This window comes from Rhinopithecus roxellana, chromosome 13 (genome assembly GCF_007565055.1).
Source record: "Rhinopithecus roxellana isolate Shanxi Qingling chromosome 13, ASM756505v1, whole genome shotgun sequence".
Lineage (NCBI taxonomy): Eukaryota > Metazoa > Chordata > Mammalia > Primates > Cercopithecidae > Rhinopithecus > Rhinopithecus roxellana.
The window spans coordinates 109,433,382-109,448,460 of record NC_044561.1 but is presented as its reverse complement, the minus strand read 5'-3'; the positions used below and the strand labels follow the sequence as shown (position 1 = coordinate 109,448,460).

At 40.6% G+C, this 15,079-nt stretch overlaps 1 protein-coding gene and 1 pseudogene across 6 annotated transcripts in view; one reads left to right on the top strand and one right to left on the bottom strand.

The window, feature by feature from the left end:
- Positions 1 to 15,079, top strand: part of RBL1 (RB transcriptional corepressor like 1) — a 92,628-nt gene that overhangs the window by 43,285 nt on the left and 34,264 nt on the right. For 5 of the 6 annotated variants that reach the window (XM_030915684.1, XM_030915683.1, XM_030915687.1 and 2 more), the window contains 4 exons: positions 3,325 to 3,462; positions 6,509 to 6,673; positions 9,067 to 9,199; positions 14,349 to 14,615. In XM_030915684.1, coding sequence (XP_030771544.1) covers positions 3,325 to 3,462; positions 6,509 to 6,673; positions 9,067 to 9,199; positions 14,349 to 14,615 — 703 coding nt within the window. The remainder of the gene's footprint in view (positions 1 to 3,324; positions 3,463 to 6,508; positions 6,674 to 9,066; positions 9,200 to 14,348; positions 14,616 to 15,079) is intronic. The other variant, XM_030915686.1, reaches the window with a different exon arrangement.
- Positions 829 to 1,282, bottom strand: LOC115892925 (annotated as a pseudogene).

Below are 15,079 nucleotides of genomic sequence, written 5' to 3'. Positions count from 1 at the left end.
ATCTTTTATCACTGATGTTCTTAAATTTGTTAAAATGTATCTGACTGTGTTTTTTTCATTCATGTATTTGTCATTCCGACAGAGTTGCCCATTTAGTCTAGAAATTTATGCCTTGCAGTTTTGGTCATTTTATTGTGTTATTTATTAGATGATATAGCCCACTGATTTATCTTTCTGGAACTTTTATTTTTCAGATGATGGACCTTCTGAATTGACCTTCTTAATTTCTTCTCTTATTTTCCATTTATTTATCTCTTTTATTCTACTTTTAAAGATATTTACTTAACTTTTCATCTCATCCCAATGAACTCTTAATTTCAACTATATTTTCATTTCTCTTTCATGTTCTCTAAAGTTACTAATTTAGATTTATTTGAAGTTTTCTTAACTGCTTCACCTCTGTTTCTCCTGAATTTTTTCTCCATTTTTCTGTCTTTCTTTTTTCTTTTTTTTTTTTTTTTTCTTTCTTTGAGACAGAGTTTCACTCTTGTTGCCCAGGCTGGAGTGCAATGGTACGATCTTGGCTTACCACAACCTCCGCCTCCCGGGTTCCAGCGATTCTCCTGCCTCAGCCTCCTGAGCAGCTGGGATTACAGGGATGCGCCACCACACCTGGCTACTTTTGTATTTTTAGTAGAGACGGGGTTTCTCCATGTTGGTCAGGCTGGTCTCCAACTCCTGACCTCAGGTGATCCACCCACCTCAGCCTCCCAAAGCGCTGGGATTACAGGTGTGAGCCACTGTGTCCAGCCTTTTTTCTCTCTTTTTAAAAAATATTTTGAATTTTTTTAAAATGTTAGTTTATGTTTTTTATTAACTCATACACAGTTACTTGACATCTGGTTTGTTGAAGCAGTAAGTCAGACATTTGCCACAATAATGTCTGTCAAAGTGACTTGCCATAAACGCTCCAGCACCACATTCATCAGAAGGGCACTCTCGACGAAAGCAACTTATTTTGCCATTCTCATCTACCTTATAATATTTCAGGATAGCCAGCTTAACCTTCTTTCTCTTGTGCTTATTCTTCTTGGGAGTGGTGTAAGACTTCTTCCTTTTCTTAGCACCACCACGAAGTCTCAACACAAGATGAAGAGTAGACTCCTTTTGAATGTTGTAGTCAGACATCTTCCAATTGCTTGCCAGCAAAGATCAGTCTTTGCTGATCAGGAGGAACTCCTTCCTTATCCTGGATATTGGCCTTTACATTTTCTGTTGTATTCAAGGGTTCAACCTCAAGGGTGATGGTCTTCCCTGTAAGGGTTTTCACGAAAATCTGCATTTGCAGATGGCAGATCTTTAATTTTTGGGGGGCGGGGAGGGGGACAGAGTCTCGCTCTGTCGCCCTGGCTGGAGTGCAGTAGCGCAATCTCCGCTCACTGCAAGCTTCGCCTCCCAGATTCAAACGATTCTCCTGCCTCAGCCTCTTGAGTAGCTGGGATTATAGGCATATGCCACCACGCCCAGCAAATTTTTGTATTTTTTGGTAGAGATGGGGTTTTACCATGTTGGCCAAGCTGGTCTCGAACTCCTGACCTCAGCTAATCCACCCGCCTCGGCTTTTCAAAGTGCTGGGGTTACAGGTGTGAGCCACTGCACCTGGCTTTTTTTTTTTTTTTTTTTTAGTACAATGGTGTCTTGCTATGTTCCTCAGGCTAGTGTCAACTGCTGGGTTCAAGTGATCCTCCTGCCTCAGCTTCCCAAGTAGCTGGGACTACAGGTGCATGCTGCTGCACCTCGCTTTTCTGTTTGTTTTGGCCTATGTTTTTCAGTTAAGAGGTTTTCCTCAAATATCGGATAATTGTTGGTTGTCCACTTAAATTTGAATGAGACGCAAAAACTTGTGTTCAAAGCTGTGTGAGTGAGGCAGTAAAAGTTTGTTTCAAAGCTCTTTTATTTCAAGAGTGGAAATAAAAAGTCCATTGACCTCAGATGATCACATAGTGTTAGAGAATCTCATCTGCTGGTGCCCATAAAACTTTTCTGGAATATCTCAGTTTCTCCAGAGACATAGCTGTAAACATCTTGCCTAGCTGCTGGTGTTGTGGATCAGAAGAAGGAAGGGAAATTTGGTCTTATGGTCTGCAGAGTCTCTAAAGACTAAAACCTTAATCTTTTCTGTGCCTGATGTTCTCTACCTCTGAGTCTTCAGTTAAATTTCTCTGGAGAATAATCCTGTAGATTCCTGTGGAGACAGAATAAAGGTCTGTCATCTGATCCCATAGAGTGGGGGTTGTGTGGGGACCTGAGGATCCTAAGACTTTCAGATCACCCACCCAGTGCTTCACCCCTACTACCCATTCTGCCTGTGTCCTCAGTTGTTATGTCTTTTAGAGCAGATTCATTTGTTTTAAATGTCTCGCTGCAGATCCTTAGGCTTGACCATCATCTCTTCTGCTGAGTAATTTGTCATCCTTCATATATTGTGGTTTACAGTTACAGATGACTCCTAGTTTAACTGATGATGGAGTTTGTTTTTTATCCTCTTGATTTGGGGTGATATTTGGTTTTTTTGTTTTTGTTTTTTGTTTTTTTCTGAGACTGAGTCTCGCTCTGTTACCCAGTCTGGAATGCGGTGGCGTGATCTCGGCTCACTGCAACCTCTGCCTCCCAGGTTTAAGTGATTCCACTGCCTCAGCCTCCGGAGTAACTGGGATTACAGGCATGCGCCACCACACCCAGCTAATTTTTGTATTTTTAGTAGAGACGGGGTTTCACCATGATGGCCAAGCTGGTCTTGAACTCCTGACCTGAAGTAATCCACCTGCCTTGGCCTCCCAAAGTGCTGAGATTACAGGGGTGAGCCACCACGCTCAGCCAATCTGGGGTGATATTTGAAAGAAAGAAGGCAACAAACACCGTTTTTAAAACTGAAAACTTATATTAAATGTAATGTTTAGTAGGACTTTTATTTTCTCAGTGAAATATTTCTTTTTCTAAACATTTTTGTCTAAACTGTGGCATATTACCTTTCATTTCTGTTTTGATAAATAAATCCTTATGTTGACAAAACAATTAAGTGTCATTAAGAAAAAAACAACGAATTCTAATGCTTTTCTGTTGATGGGAATACTGACTTATATTATTTGTTTAGATTTCAAAGCAGATTGTTATGTACACCTTATTTAAATTTATTACTTACCACTGAGCAAGATTAGGTATTACAGGAAAACTACCAGTTTGAGAACTCAAACTTGTATCTCCAGTCATCTAGTATACTATAATTTGCATGTTATTTTTTCTTGTTTCTATTGTTTTATTTGTACAATGGCAAAGACTGAAATTGCTGAAAAATATTAAACTGTGGTCTTTCTCTTCCCCGAGGTTCTTTTAGAGCAAGATATATTTCATCATTCCTTGATGGCTTGTTGTTTGGAAATTGTGCTCTTTGCCTATAGCTCACCTCGTAGTTTTCCTTGGATTATTGAAGTTCTCAACTTGCAACCATTTTACTTTTATAAGGTGAGATGAAAACAAAGTTCTGTTATGAGATGAAAACAATGTTTCTCATAGAAACATTGTATTTATCTTAGTGCTGAAGAAAAACCCTGTTGTGATATCTGGAAAATGTTTCCAGATGTGTTCTGAAAATATATATTCCTGGCTGGGCACAGTGGCTCATGCCTGTAATCCCAGCACTTTGGAAGGCCAAGGTGGGAAGATCACCTGAGGTTAGGAGTTCGAGACCAGCCTGGCCAACATGGTGAAACTCCGTCTCTACTAAAAATACCAAAAAAAAGTAGCCGGGCATGGTGGCAAGCACCTGTAATCTCAGCTGCTCGGGAGGCTGAGGCAGGAGAATTGCTTGAACCTGGGAGGTGGAGGCTTGCACTCCAGCCTAAACGACAAGAGCAAAATTCTGTCTCAAGAAAAAAAAAAAGGTAATATATATTCCTTTTGGGTGAAACCAGGAACACAAGAGACAGTTGAACATACAATGGCTCACACCTATAATCCCAGCACTTAGGAAAACTGAGGCTGGAGGATGGCTTGAGTCCAGGAGTTTGAGGTTACAGTGAGCTATGATGGTGCCACCACACTCCAGCCTGGGCACGTAAGAAAGACCTTGTTTCAAACAAAAAAAAAAGAGAGAGAGAAGGTGAGAGTATCAGTTAATTAAGTCAGTCTTATAGCTTCAGTTCCTTTGTTATCACGGACTTGAAAATATGACCTGGAACTAGTACTTCGTATTTTCCCTATTTATGAATGAAAATTATAATCCTGTTAAACAAATGCATGGTGAAGAACAAAAAACACTTTCTACCAAGAGGAAAAAAGACCTAAAATTGATTTTGGTAATGGTTTAACTATTAAAGCTATAATAATAAATTATGCTTCTTCCCCAAGTTTGAGCTAATTCAGTGTGAATGAATCTTACTTACCTTTATTTTTCTTGCTACAACTATTTTTATTAATCTTTTCAAAATAAAACAGAGGTCATAGCTATTGAACTACATCATCACCCTCAATAACATTTAGTCATCACAGTCAATAACGTTTAATGTTACATAGTATCAAAATTTAAGACTAATGCTACTGTTATGCTTCTAGGCATGATTTAGTTAATATTTAGTCATCTAGGCTACTTTTCTACTGGTGATAGAAAAATTGGTTTGAGGCCGGGCGCGGTGGCTCAAGCCTGTAATCCCAGCACTTTGGGAGGCCGAGACAGGTGGATCACGAGGTCAGGAGATCGAGACCATCCTAGCTAACACGGTGAAACCCTGTCTCTACTAACAATACAAAAAACTAGCCAGGCGAGGTGGCGGGCGCCTGTAGTCCCAGCTACTCGGGAGGCTGAGGCAGGAGAATGGCGGGAACCCGGGAGGTGGAGCTTGCAGTGAGCTGAGATCCGGCCACTGCACTCCAGCCTGGGCGACAGAGCGAGACTCCGTCTCAAAAAAAAAAAAAAAAAAAAAGATGGTTTGAAGAGTTAAATTTTTATACCTAAAGTATGCCTGAATTAAAGTTGTAGAAAATGCAGGTCATTGGAAAGCTTGTCTCTGTGAATTATTGAGTGTGATTAAAGTATTTTTAGGTTTCTTAGGGAGAAGTGATTCTACTATACACTTACTTTAATGTTAATGTATATATTCAACTTTTGCCATTAGGAAAAAGTTTAGTTTTGTCAACAACCTCATAGTAATTTGTTTTTATTTGTAACATCCTTATTTTATTCAAGAAGCTAAATGCCTTTTTTTTTTTTATATAGAGACTCGGTTTCACTATGTTGCCCAGGCTGGTCTCGAACTCCTGGGCTCAAGCAGTCCTCTCACTGTGGCCTCCCAAGGTGCTAGGATTACAGGCATGAGTCACTGTGTCGCCCTCCTTTGTTTTTTTAAATGACATAAATGATATGTACTGATTGAAGAAAATCATAAACATAAATGTGGGCCGGGTGCAATGGCTCACGCCTATAATCCCAGCACTTTGGGAGGCCGAGGCGGGCAGATCATGAGATCAGGAGATTGAGACCATCCTGGCTAATATGGCAAAACCCCATCTCTACTAAAAATACAAAAAATTAGCCGGGCATCGTGGCACGTGCCTATAGTCCCAGCTACCTGGGAGGCTGAGGCAGGAGAATCGCTTGAACCTGGGAGGCAGAGATTGCAGTGAGCCGAGATGGTGCCATTGCACTCCAGCCTGGGCAACAGAGCAAGACTCCGTCTCAAAATAAATAAATAAATAAATGTGAATATTAAAGTCATACATTATAATCTAATTATTACTCCTATTATTAGTATTTTGTGTATATAAACTTTATTCTGGATACTTCCCTTATTAAAATAGAATTATAGTATATATAAGCAAAGTCACTTTAAATAGTTCATTCATTCTGTTATTCTGAGTTAGAAAAATAGTCTGGAAAGGAACAATACATTTAAAATAAAACTAGACTTGGAACCTAACACCTGACTTCTCCCACTGTTGGGCTGTTGACCAGTTTTCACCTATCATTGCCTCAGGTTGTCATTTATAAAATAAAACGTGAAAAACAGAAATGTATGTGAACATACTTTAAAGAACTTAAAAGCTCCTTTATAAATTAGAAGATGTTAGTAAGCCATAGAATTATGGTTCAAAGATGATTTTGGTTCTGTGCCACAGAATAAGGCCACAGTGGCCAGGTGCAGTGGCTCACACCTGTAATCCCAGCTACTCGGGAGGCCTAGGCGGGCAGATCACCTGAGGTCAGGAGTTCTAGACCAGTCTCGCCAACATGGTGAAACCTCAGCTCTACTAAAAACTACAAAAATTTGCCAGGTGTGGTGGCAGGTGCCTGTAATCCCAGCTACTCGGGAGGCTGAGGCAGGAGAATCACTTGAACCCCTGAGGCAGAGGTTGCAGTTAGCCAAGATCGCACCACTGCTCTCCAGCCTGGGCAACAGAGGGAAACTCTGTCTCAAAAAGAAGAAGAAGAAAGCCACAGCTAGTCCTACATGCAAGTCCAGACTAGAACTGACTGCTTGAAACCACATTGCCTTCTCACCTTTCTCCTCTGCAGGTTATTGAGGTGGTGATCCGCTCAGAAGAAGGGCTCTCAAGGGACATGGTGAAACACCTGAACAGCATTGAAGAACAGATTTTGGAGAGTTTAGCATGGAGTCACGATTCTGCACTGTGGGAGGCTCTCCAGGTTTCTGCAAACAAAGTTCCTACCTGTGAAGAAGTGAGTCTGGGCAAGGCTGATAATCCTATCATTAAAAAAAAAAAAAAAAAAAAAAAAAAAAACAGCTTTATTGAGAGATAATTCCTATGCCATACAGTTCACCCATTATTTTAAGTGTACAATTCAGTGGTTTTAGTATATAAATAGATATGTGCAGCCATAACCACAATTTTAGAATATATTCATCACTTCAAAAAGAAACATACATCCTTTAGCTATCACTTCCCTACCCCCATATCTTCTCCCTAGCTCTAAGTAACTGCTAATCTACTTTCTGTCTCCATAAATTTGCCTGTTCTAGACATTTCATATAAATGGAATCATAAAAATGTAGTTCCTTTTGACTGGTTGTCGCTTAGCATAATGTTTTTAAGGTTCATCCATGTTGTAGAATGTATCAGTATTTCATTTCCTCTTTTTTTAAGGTGGGGTTTCCCTCTGTTGCCCAGGCTGGTGTGCACTGACTGCACCCTCAACTTCCTCGGCCCAAACGGCCCTTCTGCCTCTCAAGTAGCTGAGACCACAGGCACATATCACCACACCCACACCCGGCTAATTTTTTTTTCTTTCTACTTTTCTTTTTTCGAGACGGAGTCTTGCTCTGTCACCCAGGCTGGAGTGCAGTGGCGCAATCTTGACTCACTGCAACGTCTGCCTCCCGGTTCAAGCAATTCTCTGCCTCAGCCTCCCGAGTAACTGGGACTATAGGCACCCACAACCACACCCTGCTAATTTCTTTGTATTTTTAGTAGAGAAGGGGTTTCACCGTGTTAGCCAGGATAGTCTCCCAAAGTGCTGGGATTACAGGTATGAGCCACTGTGCCTGGCCTGTCTTTTCACTTTCTTGATGGTGTCTTTGAAATGCAAAAATTTTTAATTTTGATGGTGTCCAATTCAGATATTTTTTTATTTTGCTTGTGCTTTTTGGTATCATGTCTAGGAAACTGTTAAACTTATTTAAAATTTTTCAAATGTCTGTGTAAAGATTGAACACTTTTCATTAGTGGCATTTAGAATTAAAAAAAAAAAAACAGAGGCCGGCCACAGTGGCTCATGACTGTAATCCCAGCACTTTGGGAGGCCAAGGCTGGTGGATTGCCTGAGGTCAGGAGTTCGAGACCAGGTTGGCCGGCTGGCCAACATGGTGAAACCCTGTCTCTACTAAAAATACTAAAAAATTAGCCTGGCGTGGTGGCACACACCTATAATCCCAGCTGCTTGGGAGGCTGAGGCAGGAGAATTGCTTGAACCCGGGAGGCGGAGGTTGCAGTGAGCTGAGATGGTGCTGTTGCACTCCAGCCTGGACAACAGAGCAAGACTCTGTCTCAAAAAAAAATTAAATGGATAAATAAATAAAAATTAAAAATGTGTGCCCAGAGTTGTGCACAAATTACATTTTTAATAGTATCATGTGAGAAATTGAGGTGTTGTGTTTTTTTTCTCTACTTCTGTTATTCTTTCGTAACTCCTGTCTTTTGATTCTTCTTTGTTTTGTCTCCTTATGTACTTCATTAGTCTTCTTGAATTTTTCCCTAATCCCAAACAACTAGAACTGTCCAAGGCCAGAAGGAATTGAAAAGAAGATGGTTTCTTGAAATCTCTCTTCCATACTTTGGTCTTTTGCAGCAGACAGTAACTTACTGGGCCACTCTTCAGTGTTCATCACTTATTTCCATTGAAGAACTTCAAACTCCTTCAAGTTCAAAAAAGCTGTGAACTCGAAGAAGGATTAGTATTGAAGCCATTGCTCTTATAACTTACTAGTTGTATGATCTTGGGCAAATTTCACATTCATATCCTCAATTTTCTCATCCCTAAATGGAGAATGATACTGCCTACCTCATAGGTTTAGTTCTTGTGGTTGGTAACTTACCTATATAAATTATAAGGTTAAATGAAATGAACTCTTTCCATAAGTTTGTTAACATTAAGAATTGAGCACTTTATCCAAGTTGTATTTTGTGAAGAAGTGAGAAAGAGAAATAAAATAGTAAAAAATAAAAGTTAAGAAAACACTTCTTCAGCCAGGCACAGTGACTCGCGCCTGTAATCCCAGCACTTTGGGAGGCTGAGGTGGGTGGACCATCTGAGGTCAGGAGTTTGAGATCAGCCTGGCCAACATGGTGAAACCTTGTCTCTACTAAAAATACAAAAATTAGCCGGATGTGATGGCATGCACCTGTAGTCCTAGCTACTCAGGAAGCTGAGGCAGGAGAATTACTTGAACGCGAGAGGTGGAGGTTGCCATGAGCCGAAATCGTGCCACTGCACTCCAACCTGGGCAACAGAGTGAGACTTTATCTCAAAAAAAGAAAAGAAAAGAAAACATTTTTAATAAGTTTCAATCAGCAAGTTTATCTATATGTAAACCCAAGGGTTTTTGTTTTCTACAGGTTATATTCCCAAATAACTTTGAAACAGGAAATGGAGGAAATGTACAGGGACATCTTCCCATGATGCCAATGTCTCCTCTAATGCACCCAAGAGTCAAGGAAGTTCGAACTGACAGTGGGAGTCTTCGAAGAGGTAGGTTCAACATTGGTAAAGGAATGAAAAAGTTACAAAGGGTATTTGTTTTTTTTTTCAGAGAAAATTTTAAGTCTTGTGAGTATATTATTATGAAATCTAATTTTTTCAGCAGGATTCAAAAAGGAGCTTGATGCTTGTGCCAGCACCCCTGTGTAGCTCATTGTACACTACATTATATACTATAATATATATATTATATACTATAGTATATACTATATTAATATAATTTTAAATGTAATTTATTTAATAAATGTATGTAATCTTTCCTGAATGCTAATGGAGAACTATTTAAATAAGCTCAAATCAGGCATGATGGCATCTTTCTGTAGTCCTAGCTACTCAGGAGGCTGAGGCAGGAGGATTGAGGATTGTGTTTGAACCCAGCCTGGGCAAAATAGTGAGACCTCTCTCATGTCCCAAAAAAAAAGAAAAAGAAGAAAGGGAAAAAAAAAAGATAAGTGTATTAGTCTGTTCTCATGCTGCTAATAAAGACATACCCAAAGCTAGGTAATTTGTAAAGGAAAGAGGTTTGATTTACTCACAGTTCCACATGACTGGGGAGACCTCACAATCATGGTAGAAGGCAAAGGAAGAGCAAAGGCACCTCTTACATGGTGGCAGGCAAGAGAGCTTGTGCAGGGGAACTCCCCTTGATAAAACCATCAGATCTCGTGAGACTTATTCACTATCAGGAGAACAGCATGGGAAAGACCCACCCCCATGATTCAATGACCTCCCACCTGATCCCTCCCATGACACAGAATTATGGGAACGACAAGATGAGATTTGGGTGGGGACGCAGCCAAATCATATCACTAAGCTACATACCTACTTTTCCAAATTTCACAAATTGATATTCTTCTTTTGCCTGTGTATGTCTCTGTAGAAAAACATTTAAAGCAAAATAAAATTTGTATTATCTCTGGAATGCTTAAAAGTTCATCTAATAAACTAGTTATTTATACTCTTAAAATAGTTCATTTTGAAACTCACCAATGGAAATATTTTAGTTCATTCTTCCTTATTTTCTTTTGTGATGTAGTGGGCTAATGTGTGCATCTTGTGGATTACATAGTTCTTGGGTTTTAAAAAATCAGTTAAAATCTCCTGACCACATAGTATCCATTAACAAATCTTAGATGAACAAGTATTCAGGTTACATAGTATGGTACATCCATTTTTGGACTCTGTGTGATTGTGTATGTGTGTTTGTCTGTCTGTCTGCAGTCTTTGCTTTATATAAAATGCAGGATCGTAAAAATGACTGCAGGCCAGGCGCAATGGCTCACACCTGTAATCCCAGCACTTTGTGAGGCCGAGGCGGGCAGATCACCTGAGGTCAGGAGTTCGAGATCAGCCTGGCCAACATGGTGTAACCCCATCTCTACCAAAAACACAAAAATTAGCTGGATGTGGTGGCAGGCGCCTGTAATCCCAGCTACTCAGGAGGCTGAGGCAGGAGAATCACTTGAACCCAGGAGGTTGCAGTGAGCCAAGATCGCACCACTGGACCCCAACCTGGGGGATGGAGCAAGACTCTGTCTCAAAAAAAAAAAAAAAAAAAAAAAAAAAAGCCGGGCGCAGTGACTCACACCTGTAATCCCAGCACTTTGGGAGGCCGAGGCAGGTGGATCATGAGGTCAGGAGTTCAAGACCAGCCTGGCCAAGATGGAGAAACCACATCTCTACTAAAAATACAAAAATTAGCCGGGCATGGTTGGCGGGTGCCTGTAATCCCAGCTATTCGGGAGGCTGAGGCAGAGAATCACTTGAACCTGGGAGGCGGAGGTTGCAGTGAGCTGAGATCACACCATTGCCCTCCAGCCTGGGTGACAAAGTGAGACTCCATCCCAAAAAAAAAAAGATTGCGTAAGGGCATAAGGTCAGGCATAGTGGCTCACGCCTGTAATCCCAGCACTTTGGGAGGCCGAGGCAGGTGGATCATCTGAGGTCAGGAGTTCGAGACTAGCCTGGCTAAATGGTGAAACCCCGTCTCTACTAAAAATACAAAAATTAGCCAGGCATGTTGGTACACACGTGTAATCCCAACTGCTCAGGTGGCTAAGGCAGGAGAATTGCTTGAACCCAGGGGATGGAATTCGCAGTGAGCAGTGATGGTGCCACTGTACTCCAACTTGAGTACAGAGCAAGACTCTATCTCAAAAAAAAAAAAGCCTGGCGCAGTGGCTTACACCTGTAATCCTAGCACTTTGGGAAGCTGAGGCAGGCAGATTGCCTGAGCTCAGGAGTTCAAGACCAGCCCGGGCAACACAGTGGAAACCAGTCCCTACTAAAATACAAAAAATTAGCCAAGCATGGCAGTGTGCCCCTATAGTCCCAGCTACTTGGGAGATTGAGACAAGAGTGAGGCAAGAGAATTGCTTGAACCCAGGAGCGGAGGTTGCAGTGAGCCGAGACTGTGCCACTGTGCTCCAGCCTGGGCAACAGAGTGAGACTCTGTCTCCAAAAAAAAAAAAAACAAGATTGCATAAGATGTGAATACTCAGTAATTTTAATTATTGGGAATAATTATAATTGTTTTTTGACATTTACAAATCTTGTCAAAATGTTAAAAAAAAAAAAGGCTCTTCTTGCTGTCAGTTATTAATGTTTAGATGAATGAAAAAATAGTAAAAATATTCAGTATACTATAATTTAAAACTTTCAAAATATTGGGAATTATTTCCTTTTTAAAAACTTACCAAGAATAGTTTAAACTGTGCTTGCCACCTTCCTCTCATATAATTTGTAACTAAGTGAGCATCTTTTCTGTACCTTGACAGATTGTCATGTTTCTTTCTAAATTTGGATCCACTTTTCATTTGTATGTTCATTACATTCTTATTGAGTATCCACCATAGCTGTTCCAGTACTGTGCTAAGAAAAGTTCATTTCAAGGGATTTGCAGCTAACTTTATGGCTTCAACTCAAGTCTTGCCTTGAAATGTCACCTTTGAATATGCCTAGTCAGATTCAAGGGCTTGCGTGGAATTTCTTAGATATAAGGCATTCACATGAACTCTTGTAAAGGAGTAATGGAAACTACTATAGAAATTTGCACTTGTTGGCTGGGCGCGGTGGCTTAAACCTGTAATCCCAGCACTTTGGGAGGCCGAGACGGGTGGGTCATGAGGTTAGGAGATCAAGACCATCCTGGCTAACACAGTGAAACCCTGTCTCTACTAAAAAATACAAAAAACTAGCTGGGTGAGATGGCGGGCTCCTGTAGTCCCAGCTACTCAGGAGGCTGAGGCAGGAGAATGGCGTAAACCTGGGAGATGGAGCTTGTAGTGAGCTGAGATCTGGCCACTGCACTCCAACCTGGGTGACACAGCAAGACTCCGTCTCAAAAAAAAAAAAAAAAAAAAAAGAAATTTGCACTTGTTTACTGAAGACAGGAAGTAAAAGCTACTTTCATAAGCCCAAGAATTATGGAAAGATTTTTCTTAAACCGTAACTATTTTCCCAGTCACCTCACTAATACAGAGAGCTTCTAAATCATCGCTAGGGGTCATTTTAATACCTTTTAAGCATGTTTTGAAAATAGATTACAGGGCCAGGCACGGTGGCTCATGCCTGTAATCCCAGCACTGTGGGAGGCCAAGGTGGGCAGATCACGAGGTCAGGAGATCGAGACCATCCTGGCTAACACGGTGAAACCCCATCTCTTCTAAAAATACAAAAAATTAGCTGGGCGTGGTGGTGGCCGCCTGTAGTCCCAGCTACTCAGGAGGCTTAGGCAAGAGAATGGTGTGAACCCAGAAGGAGGAGCTTGCAGTGAGCCGAGATCATGCCACTGCACTCCAGCCTGGGCAACAGAGCAAGACTCCCTCTCAAAAAAAAGAAAAAGAAAGTAGATTACATGACTATCTAATTAGTGAATGTAAAAATAAATAATGAAGACTGGGCATGGTGACTCAAGCTTGTAATCCCAACTGAGGCGGGTGGATCACCTGAGGTCAGGAGTTCAAGACCAGCCTGGCCAACATGGCGAAACCCTGTCTCTACTAAAAATAGAAAAATTAGCCAGGCATGGTGGCACACGCCTGTAGTCCCAGCTACTTGGGAGGCCGAGGCAGGAGAATTGCTTGAACCCAGGAGGTGGAGGTCACAGTAGGCCAAGATCGCACCACTGCAGTCCAGCCCGCGTGACAGCGAGACTCCATTCTCATAAATAAATACTTTTGCTTTAAAAACATATTATTGACCTACCTGTAAGGAATAATTGGTTGAGGGAAGAATTGTGGGAAAAGATTTAGAAAATATGTAGGGTTGTAAGGGGCTAGAAAAAGCCGTGCAGCTGGTAGAGAGGGAATGGAAAGCAGATCCTGTGAAAGAATAGCACAGGAAGAGAGGCAAAATCCATAATCCTTACTTTATTTTTGATCAACACACTACTGCCAACCCTCAGATTAAGGCAAGGTAAGCAGATTTATATCATCTTTACTCTTATCTTCTAATGGATTTACTGAAGATGATTCCATATCTATTAAATTAGAAAGCCAGAGCTACTGCCTTAAATTGCTTGGAGTGCAAATATGCACAGAGAGGCAAAACTGTGACCCAAATTCCTGATATTGCTTTTGCTTCTCTTCTTCTCAGGTGCTCTTTACTAGGTAAGATTGGGAGATATTGGACTATTACTAAAATTTAGTGCTCACATCATTCTACCTCTCAACCTCTACTTTATCCTTAATGTTTTGCTCCTTTAATTTAGGCAGAGGTTCAAGAAACCAGGAAGATGAGTGATTGTAGTTTTCACATTTTATCGTAGTGACTTATTTCATGCCTCTTTCTCCCAGTAGACTATATATTCCATGAGGGCAAAGGCCATGTTATTCATATCTAGCTAGTGCCCAGCATAAGTACCTCAACTCACTATCTGTTGAGTGAAGTGAGAAAGCAGGAACTAGGAAATAAAAGGGAAGTGTGAATGGGAGAGTCAAGTCAGATTCTCATCAGGTACTAATGTACTTCTGGTCTGTGCTCTGTTCCAGTTACTACCTTTCAACCTTTTGCAGGAAGAAATGCAGATAGTGTTGATATGAACATATTGCCACCTGTGCAAACAATAACAGCCAAAATGCTGGGGGAGCATATTATTTTGGAATACATTTCTGTTTTAAATTTATTATTTTTTTTTTAGATATGCAACCATTGTCTCCAATTTCTGTCCATGAACGCTACAGTTCTCCTACCGCAGGGAGTGCTAAGAGAAGACTCTTTGGAGAGGACCCCCCAAAGGAAATGCTTATGGGCAAGATCATAACAGAAGGAACAAAATTGAAACTCGCTCCTTCTTCAAGCATTACTGCTGAAAATATATCAATTTTACCTGGTCAAACTCTTCTAACAATGGCCACAGCCCCATTAACAGGAACAACAGGACATAAAGTTATGATTCCATCACATGGTAACGTTATAGTGCATTTGTTTTATATTTTTTCTGAGATAAAAATTTAAGAAATGTCTTAGTGGATTAGATCACATGGTTTTTCTAACTCATTATTTTCTCTTGAACCTATACTTTTTTAAAAAAAAAAAATAGATTTGATTTTTTTAGAGCAGTTATAGATTCACACCAAAATTTAGAGGAAGGTACAGACATTTCTCATATTCCCTCTTCCCCTACCAGAGGCATATAAAGCCTCCCCCATTATCAGTATTCCACACCAGAATGCTACATTTGTTACAGTTGATGGACCTACATTATTGACAATTTACCCAAAGCCCATAGTTTACATTAGGGTTCACTCTTGGTATTGAATAATTTATTGATTTTGAGAATGTATAATGACATGTGTCTGTCACTGTAGCTGCATACAGGGTAGTTTCACTGCCCTATAAATCCTCTGTGCTCCACCTTGTCTTTTGTTT